The 12,185-nt window shown below is 42.9% G+C and overlaps 2 protein-coding genes across 10 annotated transcripts; one reads left to right on the top strand and one right to left on the bottom strand.

Annotated features, from left to right (window-relative positions):
• Window positions 1-226: 226 nt before the first annotated feature.
• Window positions 227-9,312, bottom strand: rfx1a (regulatory factor X, 1a (influences HLA class II expression)). Of its 9 annotated transcripts, none has more exons than XM_058049248.1 (19): window positions 9,158-9,312; window positions 8,890-9,077; window positions 7,695-8,073; window positions 7,307-7,416; window positions 7,129-7,224; window positions 5,769-5,866; window positions 5,253-5,682; window positions 4,451-4,632; window positions 3,732-3,851; window positions 3,482-3,648; window positions 3,282-3,400; window positions 3,035-3,141; window positions 2,755-2,906; window positions 2,502-2,599; window positions 1,860-2,009; window positions 1,575-1,783; window positions 1,343-1,496; window positions 1,208-1,253; window positions 227-1,129 (listed from the first exon to the last, which is right to left on the bottom strand). In XM_058049248.1, exons 3-19 carry the CDS (start codon window positions 8,050-8,052, stop codon window positions 969-971), a joined length of 2,757 nt encoding a protein of 918 aa, XP_057905231.1. In that variant the 5' UTR covers window positions 8,053-8,073; window positions 8,890-9,077; window positions 9,158-9,312; the 3' UTR covers window positions 227-968. The 9 variants fall into 9 exon arrangements, with proteins under 9 accessions (XP_057905231.1, XP_057905235.1, XP_057905232.1 ...); XM_058049252.1 differs by lacking the exon at window positions 8,890-9,077 and having other exon boundaries at window positions 5,253-5,536; window positions 5,612-5,682; XM_058049249.1 differs by having other exon boundaries at window positions 8,890-8,977; window positions 9,158-9,310.
• On the top strand, window positions 8,850-11,599 carry LOC131103194 (relaxin-3-like). The gene is made up of 2 exons (XM_058049256.1): window positions 8,850-11,078; window positions 11,162-11,599. Exons 1-2 carry the CDS (start codon window positions 10,919-10,921, stop codon window positions 11,434-11,436), a joined length of 435 nt encoding a protein of 144 aa, XP_057905239.1. The 5' UTR covers window positions 8,850-10,918; the 3' UTR covers window positions 11,437-11,599.
• Window positions 11,600-12,185: the final 586 nt, after the last annotated feature.

Raw genomic sequence — 12,185 nt, 5'->3', positions numbered from 1 at the left:
GAAGATTAGAAATAACTCCAGAAGACATAAGAAAATATGTGCAAATAGGCTAGCCTGTGAGTGAATACCTCTTCAGATGTGATGAACGGAACATACTCACAAATAAAATCAAGAACACAGACAATGGATGTCTACAATATGTGACATCACGGCACCATACACTGCACAACGGGATCACTTTGTGACAATAAAGCTCAAAATTAAAGAAAAAAGCTAAACATCACTGTTCTTACTCAGGCACAGAGAAATCATTTAAAACAAAGATCAACACACAAACAGGCTTGGCACAGACATGGAAAAACTAAATGAGAGGAAAAGGAGGGCACAGTAATGTTTTAAATTAAAATGAAAATGAAGCACTTGGGAACATAAATATGTGACACACACAGACATGAGATTTTTGCAGCAACTAATGGGAGTCCTCAGCTGTAGCTTTATCTGTACAGGTGTGTAGCAGCTGTGACAGGCACTCCTAGTACCCACAAATGCAATCAAATCGAACATGTCTCTCACAATAAATGAAATTCAAAGCTTTGAGCTCCACTTTCATTCAAATACACGTACGGGGCACATACACGCGCAAAGGATAAACAGACTAAAAATATCCACTTTCCTGTAAAATGAACTACATTTGGCAAACAAGGCCCAGTTTGCTTGCAGACACACAGCACAGTGTGTTCATCATGGATTTGTCTATACAGCAAAGACACTAGAATCTAGCCACAAGTTTCACAGACAGGAAGCCAGGCTCTTAATTAAGTGCCAATGCAGTGACTGGACAAATTTACTCTACTCATACCCATACAACTGAAGGTCAAAATGCACATTGCACCTCTGTAGCCAGCTAATTGTGTGTGTAATCAGTGGTGAGAGACTCACACCAAGCAGGATGGATGCAGCAAAACTGTGCACATTTACAAAAGCTGCTGTACGTATGTACACGTCTTCTTTTTGTAGAATCCTTTTAGTTAGTTATCCGCTGACCCTGCAGCAAAGAGGACCCTCTGGTCCGTTCTGGCCAGCTTGGCGGGAGGCTCCAAAGACTCGTCTCCTAACACGACAGCATCTGACGGCAGGGATAACTCCTGACTTTCCTCATCGCTTTCCTCCTCTTCTTCCTCTTCCTCTTCTAAACCAGATGTGATGGAAAAGTTTGTTACAACATGCTTGAGCCGCTACTAAGAGTGCAGTATTAGCATGTGATTACCTTTGTCAGGATCCAGCATGTTTAGACCTCGTCCTAAACTGGCAAACTAATCACAAGAGAGGGAAATGTGGTACTATTACTGGAAGGATTTTATTTATTGTATTCAGGCATGCTTGTGTGTGCGTGTGTGGTTACCTCTCCCATGACGGCAATGGGGGTCTCTCCTTTAGCCTGTGCTACTCTATGCTCTATCAGGTAGTACATGTACTCATCATACAGAAGGCGGATCAGGTGAAAGGAGCCAAAACTGGCAGCACTCCTCAAAGTCAGGTCCCGAATCACCATGGAACTTGAGTGCAGAGATAAAAGAAATTGAGACATGACACAAAACAGGATGAGTAAATCTGAAATGAAGTAAGTAAATCACCTGTAAAAGGACCACTTGAGCAGGAACAGCTTGGCAGCCTTGGGGAAGGTAGGGCTGTGTTGGTGGGGCTTTAACACCTGGGACACCACCCCATCCAGCCAGGCAGCCCACTGCTCCAGAGAGTTCTGCTGCTGGAGGGTCAGCTTGAAGTCCTGCTCCAGTCGCTGGACAACACGGTCCTCGCAGCGGCATACCCATGAAGCCTGCTCCTGCACGGGGTGAACAAGATGCGGGTAAGATGATCACATGGCCTGATGCAGTGCACGACAACATTCAAATACTAACCTGAACGTTAGCAAAGTCAACGCGGTTGAGGTCAGAGAGCATTTGGTTGATCTGGGCCGTGTTCTGGAGGACAGCGCGAGCTGCCTGGGCAAGGTGGTTAAGACTGGTGTAGCGACGTAGCGTCTGGGCAAATGCATTGGCTGATGTTACCTATGAGAGAGGTGAGAGATGATGAAAATAATGCTAGTGACACAGTTGCCTTGACAATGTCAGTACAAATAACATAAATGCCAAATTGATGTGGTTCCCTTTAGTCGCTGGTTGTGTGGTCTATAAAAGCATTTCTCTATTTAGCACCAGGTCAAAGCACAATTCTACAAGACAACAGCCGTTGAGTTTGAAGTATCATGAGGGGTCAGCATCCAGCAGTTTTATATACCTATGCATGCGCTATTCAATGTTGCATATTACACTTACTGTACTGTTTGAAATGAACTCAGCAGTATAAATGCTGCAGTTTGCTCCATATTGCTATTACAACATTGCTTTATGCTGCTGCCATGTTGTGCAAAATCCTTCTAATAATTTACAAAATGGTCAAAGAAAGCTGTGTTTTCCTTGCAAAAAAAAGTTATAAAAAGCTGTAATTAATTTTACAGTACAAACCTTTACAATGGTTTATCCTAAATGAGGGAAATGTACCTTGATGCGGACCATTTCCTCTGGGATGTTCATCATTGCATTAGTCAGCCAGCTGTCCAGGCTTTTGGCAAAATTCCGGATGGCTTGCGTTAAGGCACCTGAGGACCAGAGGAAAAAGGAGGCCATTATATTAAGCTCATATTTCCCTTTATTTATTAGCTTTATAATTAAGTAATCAAACAAACTATGGCACAATTAAGGAAAAGCATAACACATTCCTGAAACATTCTCGGATAGTATTTAGATGCCTTACTGGGGATTGGCCTAAGGACATCAGGGATGAGGATTTCCACCAGGCCCTGGTACAGGCTGTTGTCACAGTCACGGCTCCAGCGCAACACAGGCTCATACTTGCACAGCAGCACAAGGCAGGACTTCGGGAGACGCTTTTCTGACTCGTCGTGACTGGCAACACACAATTTTCAATCATATATTCATGCCAAAGAGAACAAGAATATTCCTATATTTTTCAACATTAGTTTCCCTGCTCACTGAATAAATAGATACGTTGGTGACAAATCTGGGCTACTCACACAGCCAGTGTGGCATCACCAGCCTGACTCTGGCTGAACCTCCAGAAGCTTTTCCACAGGGTCTCCACCAGGGTGAACTGAAGATTGACCATCACGTCCAGAATGGCCTAACAGGGCAAAAACAAAGAGAAACAGATCTTATATGGTGGTAGATAAGAAACCTGTGGTCAATAGCTGAGCTTCCTTCTGCAGTAAAATTGATGTATTGTATTATCGACAAAATTATACTAATACATGTGTTTATTACCTCACAGTGTTCTCTGTAGAGCAGCTGAAAGCTCTTAATGTGATCCAGTTCAATACCCTCTGGAGGAGGCTTTCCCTGAAGGTCAATGTCTGGGAACTCAGGGAGTGTCCTGGACGCATCTGGACAAAAGACACAAACACTCAGTTTGAAAAGACAGTCTTTCGTGACTTTTCTACTGCCATCTAATAAAATGAACCTACCAAGGAACTGCTGGTACTGCTGAACCTGGGTGCTGATGTCCACTTGTCCAGAACCCGGCTGCTGAATTTGCTGCTGGCCTGCTCCTGATGCCGTCCCGTTGGTCATTCCCTCCACTTTATGCACAGGCTTCAACCTGATTGGAGGAGCAGGGATCAGGGAGAGAGTGCTTGAAACAACACAATTAAATAACTGAAACAAAATCAATTCATCTTAGTGTGGGAAAGGTTCACAGCGGCGTAATGTGCATACCTTTGTTTCTGTGAGAAGGGCTGCTGCCTCATAGCAAGATGTTGCTGATCTTCCATTAGGCGGAGAAGAGAAGAGCCTGCCTTGATCCTTAGCCCATAGTAGTGGTATTTAGAATTACCACTGTCAGACAGAGAAAGGGTCATTCTTTTAAACAAATTCAATCTATGTATAATGTATAATATTAAAAGTGAGCTCCATTTACATTAAAAAATTACCCATACATGGTATTATTCCCAATACTACGTTCAGCCAAACTTGCTGGGCAATATACTGACATGTTACTCCTAATAATTAATTCAGCCAAACTTGCTGAACAAATGAACTTGCACAGCCTCTCCTCTCACCCTCACACATGCTGTGTGTTTTCATCACTGCCCACGTTCCCACCCACACTAAGAACATTTTGCTGTGCTTTAAGATTTTCTACACAATTTATCTCCTCTTAGAATGCTGCAATGGAGCAGGGATTAACAATATATGCACTACTTCTATATGCAAATATAGCTGTTTGTTGTGTAGGCGTGTAATCAAGACAAAGTGAGCAGATTATGTCTCTGCACTGCTCTCATCTTCACATAATATTCTGATAATTAGCAAGTGAAAGCCACATATGTGGCAGTTATTAAGAACAGGCATATTGTTGTTACTTTCAAACAGATGGAAGTCAAGTGATGCAGGAATAGGTAAAAAATGTACCTTAATTGAATAACCTATCTTACCGTGTGCCAAGCCGTCGTGTGCGTAGCCCCATAAAAACAGATCGAATGAGTTTCCCAAAAGAGGCTGCATTAACAGGCTCCAATTTCTGCTCCTGACAATGCAGCAGGTAGTGGCAGTAGAGGGTCGAGCGTGGCAGACTGACTCCTTCGGCGGTCTCGTAGTTGTCCAGCAACCACTGTACCTGACCAGCAGGCAAGGGGATAAAGAGGAGACTGGTGCGATTAGCACAGCTGTGAAGCATGCAAACATTCAAAACACAAACACCAACAAACAGACATATGCTGCATGCATATGTTTTAATTCATGTAACAGTTTGTAACACATTGTGGATCATATTGAAATGAAAACACAAATACCTTTGTGTGCGTGCCGTGGCATACAACATTGGTATGCAATGAATTAATGACCTGGAATACTGATGGAATGTCTGCCAAACATAAATTGGTAACTCTTATCACATGGATGATTGGTTTTAGGATGGCGTTGTTGTCATGGTGTCATGAGGCATTTCAGGCAAATCAAAAGGTGCCCCTGATCACATGCACTGTAATGGTATGAAAGCAATGAGGTCATGGTTTGGTCTTTTTTTGAGCTGGAAATCACAGTTAAAAATAATGGTGTGCTTCTACAGCTTCAGTTGGGCTCAATAACAAAAAGTAGGGTTGTATTCTTTCAGATTCTTTATGGTGGGAATTGGAAAATTTTTAATTGTGCTTTCCACTTGACATTGTGCGGCACCAAAGGGTTGTGCAAATGAGTACAAAATGAGTAGAAATTCCTTCACTTGAAGCCTTTGCATACCTTCTTGTCTGCCGACGGCACGCTACTCTCCTCGCCCTCTGTTATACTCACAGTGGCTGGGGAGGCGCGGGCGGTGTGGGAGTAGCTCTGACTGTTGCCAGCTGCCCCGCCGCTGCTACTGCTGCTGCCCAGCATGTAACCACCCTGGATCACATAACTTCCAGTGGTGCCACCATTAGTGCCCGCCCCATCCCCTGACCCATTTGCGGTGCCACCTGTGGACACCACTGTTGCCCCTCCCCCTGCTGCACTGCTAGGCTGAGCCACAAACATGGATACAGCTCCTGTTGTGCCAGCGGTCACAGAGACAGTTAGAGGTGTACCAGGGGTGGAGGACTGCGAGCCTGATGTTGGCTGACCTTCATAATACTGGGCAGCGGTGGTCTGGGTGTACAGGGCTGTGTCAGTGTAAGGGAAGGTGCCGGAGCGACTGGATGGGTGATGGAAACAGGGTAGATTAGTGAGAGCCTTGAGAAATAAAACTACACATGCTGTAACATAGGGAATGACTCTAACATAGTGCTGGTGGTGTAGTTGCTATCTCCTCCTTCCACATACTGCACTGGATTGGTATACACATGTTGCACTTGCACCGGGGTCAACTGCTGTTGGACCTACAAATGAAAACACACACATCTCACACATAGATTCTTCGGATAATGAGATTCAGATAATTCATATGCAGTACACCAATTTATGAACATCTGTTAACTCCATAGCTGAAATCTCCCTTGTGTCCCTGACCTACTTGGGTGTAGCTGGTGAGTCTCTCTCCACCAGTTCATGGCTGGCTGGTTAGAGTGGCAGACATCCGCTGGAATATGGAAGTCTGCAGCCTGCTCTGAAGCCTAAGCACTGTCATAAACGCTGCGTGATGTCTTTCTTTCATAGATTCTGTGCTCAGACTAATGTTGTCTAAAAAGGAGCTAAATGCCACCACACGGTGTAAACTCAGCATACATTTTCACTAATGATTGTCACACAGTAACAGTAGGTCACATACTAAGTCAGTACAGTACAACCCTCTCACAGCAAGCATTTTGTTATATCAAAGGACAAGACTGCCATGCAGCCAAGTTCCTCAAGGGAGCGGATAATGATCTGCTTCACAATGTCACAGTACATGTTGGAATTTAAATTTCCCTCAATGAAACTCAGCTCCCCAGTGACAGCAGCACTCCTGTGGCAGCGGATCAGAGCACTACCACCACCATGCTTGACTGCATGCAAGGCATGTGTTGCCAGCTATTTAGATAACAATGGCTGAGTGCTGAGTCGACAGTATATCTACAGTATACTGCTGTACAAGCTGTAGACTAAAAATTCTAAAGTATTTGCTAGTGTGAATTCGTTTTTTTCTATCGTAATATACTGTAATAAAAATGCTTGCTGAGGTGTATGCTCACTGACTAATAAAAATGCTTGCTGAGGTGTATGCTCACAGACAGCAACAATTACCAATTATATCAAGATGGATGCATTTCAGACACTGCAGGATTTCACAATGTTGCCATCACCCTAATTCTTGCAAATTCAACCAATTTGTTGAATACTTGCAACTTTCCAGCACATTTTGGTGAATTATCTGCATTTTTGCCAATCAAATTTATCTGAGTAACCAATCAAATGTGTCCTCTGAACAAAAGCAGGGGTAAACATGCAAAGTGTTGGAACATGAATTAAAGTGTATGATCGACAAGCACTTTTCAGCTGTAAAACATACAGAGAATGTCTGTAACTTGTGCACAACAAACACCTATAAACACTGAAACTGCCATTAGCATTTTGGGGAAATAGGACCTGGTAAATCTGGCATCTCAAAAACAGTCAGCAAGATCCTGGAGGGACAGGATGTGTGCTTGTGTGTTCCATTTACCTCTGGGCTGATATGAACTGGCTGTAGACTAGTGACACTGAGCTGTGTGCCAGGCTCGGTCTTGGCTATCTGCGAGGTGGCCTGCACTACAGACCTCTGCTCAAACAAACATATGAGATGTTTTGTATTTAGCAAAGACATTTGCCCGTGAGGGGTTTTGCACATGAGAGCCTCTCACCTGCTGGGCTGTTTGGACCTGTTGAACGACTTGCGTGGGAACTCCCGTCTGTACGGCAGCTGGAGGGGAACTGGAGTCAGATACACTGTCGCTTGAGTGAAGGGAACCCTCTGTAAGAAAAATTTAAATTGTAATGGGACCACTAGTGCCATCTAACACAAGGGCACACAGATTTACTGGACCTGCACTCACACTGATTTGCCAACCCATTTGTGTAAGCCATCACTTCACCATATGGTGCCGTAGAATGACAACATCTGGCATTGGGGATTATTTTGACTTTCTATTTATTTCTATACATACAAATATGAAGACCATAATATACAATGTAATTAATGCTGCATACTAGCCACTATTACATCAATTTACTGTATGTGTTCAGCATTACCTGTAACTGTAACAACGATGTACTGGGGAGCGCTTTGTCCGTTTCCAGACTGTGTGGGAGAGCCTTGGATTTCCGCCGTCACATAATGAGTCTGAGCGGGCTGTGCTGGAGCTGCGGTCTGGGTTTGACTACCTGCAGTCGGCTTCTGAGTGCTGATTGAAGTGGTTTGTTCAGGTCCGGGTGCAGTTTGGGCTGTGGATGTGACAACGGTAGGGGTGACCACAGTTGACTGAATCTCGGCGAGGAACTGGGGGGCAGTTGCAGGTGTAGAGTTGGCGTCAGGCTGCCCAGAGGTGACAACAGCCCCTTGTGACTGGGCCGCTGGCTGGATCTCGCTGACGTAGCCTGAGGTGGCCATTACACAGGTTGGGGGATCACCCTAGAGACAAGAAACAATTTCATATCATCATCTAACAGAAAAACATGGATGCTAAGAGCTCAGTATTGTCATTTTTTCCTTCTTAGCAGGTAGAGTAAGTTCCCTACTTGTTCCACTGAATGCAATTGGATTAATGAAATACAGACCAGCTAATGTGGAGGTGCAGTATCTGTAGCGTCTTATTACCTGTAATGTGTTTACACTGGCTTTTAAATGTGAAACATGTTTACAACATCCTTCACTACATAGTAACTACAGTCCACTCACTGGCCGCATTCATCTGGGCAATATTGAGTGTCGGCCATGATCCTAATGTCATGGCTGTTTGTGCCACTGAACAAGAAATGATTGGGCCCTTATGTGTGATTAAAACACCAAAACAGGCCACTCTTTGACTGGCGAATAAAATTGACTCGGTCAAGTTAAATAATAGCATTTGCAGCTGACTTCAAGGCTACCCAGCTTTATTTTATAGTTGCTTTGTTTTGCCACGCCCCTTACATCGTTAATATTTGCCACCTGCCCAACCTAAGAGGCTTCTTTTCTTGACCATTTCCAACATTCATACGCATGCAACACTATCGTGTTTATTGACGGCTATCCTAAATCGCCATCTTTTGTGCTTTCTAAGCACGTGCCCATTGATTTTGTGTTGAATGACATGAAATGTTATTGTTCAATGATTTCGGCACGTTGCAGGCTAATTAGAAATTATAACGCCGCGGTAATGAAACAACACAAGCCATGTGCAGCGTGACCCCACTGACGCTAACTATCAAGCTAACGCCTCAACAACCGCCATTTTGTAACTGTTACCTTTCGCTTTTGACATCGCCATAACAACGGCCCGCAGCATCCGTTGGCTGCGTCGTCACGGCAGGCAGGCAGGCAGGCAGACAATTCACTGACAACCCAAAGACGAGTGGGCGCACTCGGCAAATGCCACACGACAAATTTTCGTTAGCTTCAAGAGTAATGTGATAGAATCCAGCTGTCTATTGTGGCTACAGAAACAACAAGGGTAAAAAAGCGCACTTCATGTCATCTAGTAATGGACGTCAAATGTCCCCAGTGTGGACTTCACCTGTGGTTCCACGTGTGTTTTTCCTGGCGGTAAAATGTCGTCTTTTAAATTTATGGCCGTTTCAGTCGTTGTTGTTGTTGATTCTCGTTGCCGGGTTCTTGTCGCCAGGGCTACCGTGGCTATGGCGCCTCGTCCTCACCAGGGCAACTGTTGCTACCCACCCCGCTCCCTTCCCTCCCCCTTCTTGTCTCTGATTGGCCTACTACGACCAAATTCTCTTAAAGGGATAGTAGTAGCACGGTATCGCTACAAAGACCTGCACGCCCATTTCTAAGCAGATACTATTGATATTATGTTTTCCTAAATATGTTCTAAAAGAATCTTAACATTACTACAATCATTAATATTCTCTGTAATGGTAATGTTTATTTCAAACATGCTTAACAAAATTGCATTATGGGACGTCACATGTTTACATTAGCACAATTCAACATGTTTGAAAAGGAGTAGGAAGAAGTCAAGTCTATTTAATCCTAACACTTCTTCCACGTGTTGGCAATTATTAAGTCTGTTTACGCCCTGTGTTTAACCATGTTTCCATTTTCTAAAAGCAAAAGAAAAATGTTATAATGGGTTGTAGGTAGGGAAATAGTCTTATAATGGGTTGTAGGTAGGGAAATAGTCTTCCAGCATTTAGTTATTTAATTAATCTAAAAGAGGAACAGTTGTGTGTGTGACTTGGTTACATTACTACCTAACTTCCATTGTACATGACAGGAATTAAAGTGACAAGTATGATCTCATTTTTTAATGAATGCCATTCCTGAAATGCCAAATTGTTCCCTGGCTTTTGTCATATTAATTGCAAATTCATCATGCTATTGTAACTTCCCAAATGAGCGACCTTTGACTAATGGCTACACAGATAAAAAGTGTTTTATTTTGTGTGACTCATGAGGAGAGAGGTCTATGTTATCGAACTTTTGGAAATGTCACCTGTGATGTCTCTCTTCTCCCAGCTCACATTTTTGTAAAGAAATGACAGGATAGGCCATCACCAAGGAGCAAAAAGGGTAGTTCTGCACATGAGGACGTCATACATAATTAGTCATTTGTGGCTGGAAATTAAACATAGATAACGGTGAACTGCTCTAATGTAGTCATGTACGTATGATCTGGCTTCAAGTAGGGGATTAGGTAAGGTAAACAGGATCCAATGATCATGAAAAAAGACTCAACACTGTCAAAGTGGTATTTATTGAACAATGTGTTAGTTGTAGTTTTCAGCAGTGTAACTCTCATCGTCATGTACCACTAAATAAAGGTACAACCACAATAACTGCATTGCCTTTCAATAGGATGCAATCTTGAATCTTGTTGTTCAGTTATACCCAAGTAAGTCGAATTACATTTTCGTAACAACTGGCCAAATGTTATTTTTGTTATGCAGCTCACTCCATTTGCCTATTATTCAAGTGATTGTCATTATGATCCATAAAAGTATACTTTTGATTCATCGTTATGGCATGTTTTACTTATGAAACTGAGGTGACGAAAGCACTTCACAGTCTTCCGACCTTTGGTCCGCTTTTCATTCTTCATAAAGGTCTCTGACTGTATCTCCCTGTCAAATCTTCCATTCTCTGCATGCGCAATATGCATGTCGACCCGGCAGGATTTCAAAGCCCTTTATAAAGCCCCGCTCGGGTCACCCCCAGACAGTCATAGCCGTTGCAAACAGGGAGAGAGAAACCTAATTGCTTCAGAAAGCATTCTATATACTTTGTCATTGTTGTGCTGCTTTTCTTTCCTTGGGGTGCTATGTGGAAAGTTGTGCTACTGGTAGCGTGTCTTCTGGCAAAGGAAGTTGAGACAATGGAGGACCCAGTATATGGTGTCAAGCTCTGCGGTCGCGAGTTTATCCGAGCGGTTATTTTCACCTGTGGTGGTTCACGATGGAGACGGTCACTCAGGACTTCAGGTGAGACACTGACTTTGTCGCTTCAGGAATTGTTGCGGTTTCATATAATTTCTAATGCTGTAATGATGATTTTGCTGCTGCAGAAGACCTTTTAAGCTCCCATCAAGAACAGTCTTCGGAGGAATTGAGCCAAAGTTCAGTGATGGACAGCATACTCCATAGAAACAGGGATCGGGATTTCATATCAAGAGAAAACCACGACAGAGTCTTCAACCGGCCAACACGTTCTTTTATCACCGAAGAGATCCTAGAAGCTCTGCGTAAAGCGGACCGCAAGGGCCGGGATGTGGTGGTGGGTCTTTCCAATGCCTGCTGCAAGTGGGGCTGCAGCAAAAGCGAGATCAGCTCCCTCTGTTGAGAACTGTAGATTATTATTATGCACTTAACTTTTCTTATGAGCTTTTGCTCATTTTATACCATGTAAAAGCATTTTTATTTGTTGGAATATAAACGAAGTGGACCAAAATGATGTCAGATTTTGTGTTTGTTCACATCATATTTGTTTGTAGTCTCTTCTTCAAAAGCACTTAATAAATAATTTCTTTATGTTAACAGGTGATTTGATTATGATGTTGTCTGTTGTTCTTATGTTTGGTTGGGTCCAAAAAATTTCAGCTTTTTGAAGCCATACAATACACAATTACCAGCAATAACATTATGTACACTGTCATAATTGTTTATTCAATTATGTCATAATTGTCATAATTCTGTTTATTGTGATGTGCGGTAGTTTTCTGTATTTTAAATATTCAATGTACAAATGTAACTACATGAGATGGGTAAACGTTAATTTAAACTAATTAATTTGCATTTCTGATTCCAACAAGGCCAAAGATGACATTACAAACAATGCCATATTACATAACAGCAATATTACCGACAAAATCTTAGGTGTTGTGATGTAATGTGTGTATTTGGTACTTACATCTTTTTTTAGGACAAATTTGACATGCAAAACATCTTCTTAACCTCAAACTGATAGTGATAGTGCTTTTTGTTGTAATGTTAGTCAGGTCGCTGGGGGCATTTAGGGCTGTTGTTTACATTCATCCTAAAACGGTAGTACTTCCGCGGGGTATTCCAAAAGGGGCGCGGCTACGGACTATT

Source organism: Doryrhamphus excisus, chromosome 15 (assembly GCF_030265055.1).
Source record: "Doryrhamphus excisus isolate RoL2022-K1 chromosome 15, RoL_Dexc_1.0, whole genome shotgun sequence".
In the NCBI taxonomy this organism is placed as follows: Eukaryota; Metazoa; Chordata; class Actinopteri; order Syngnathiformes; family Syngnathidae; genus Doryrhamphus; species Doryrhamphus excisus.
This window is presented reverse-complemented; position numbering and strand designations above follow the sequence as displayed.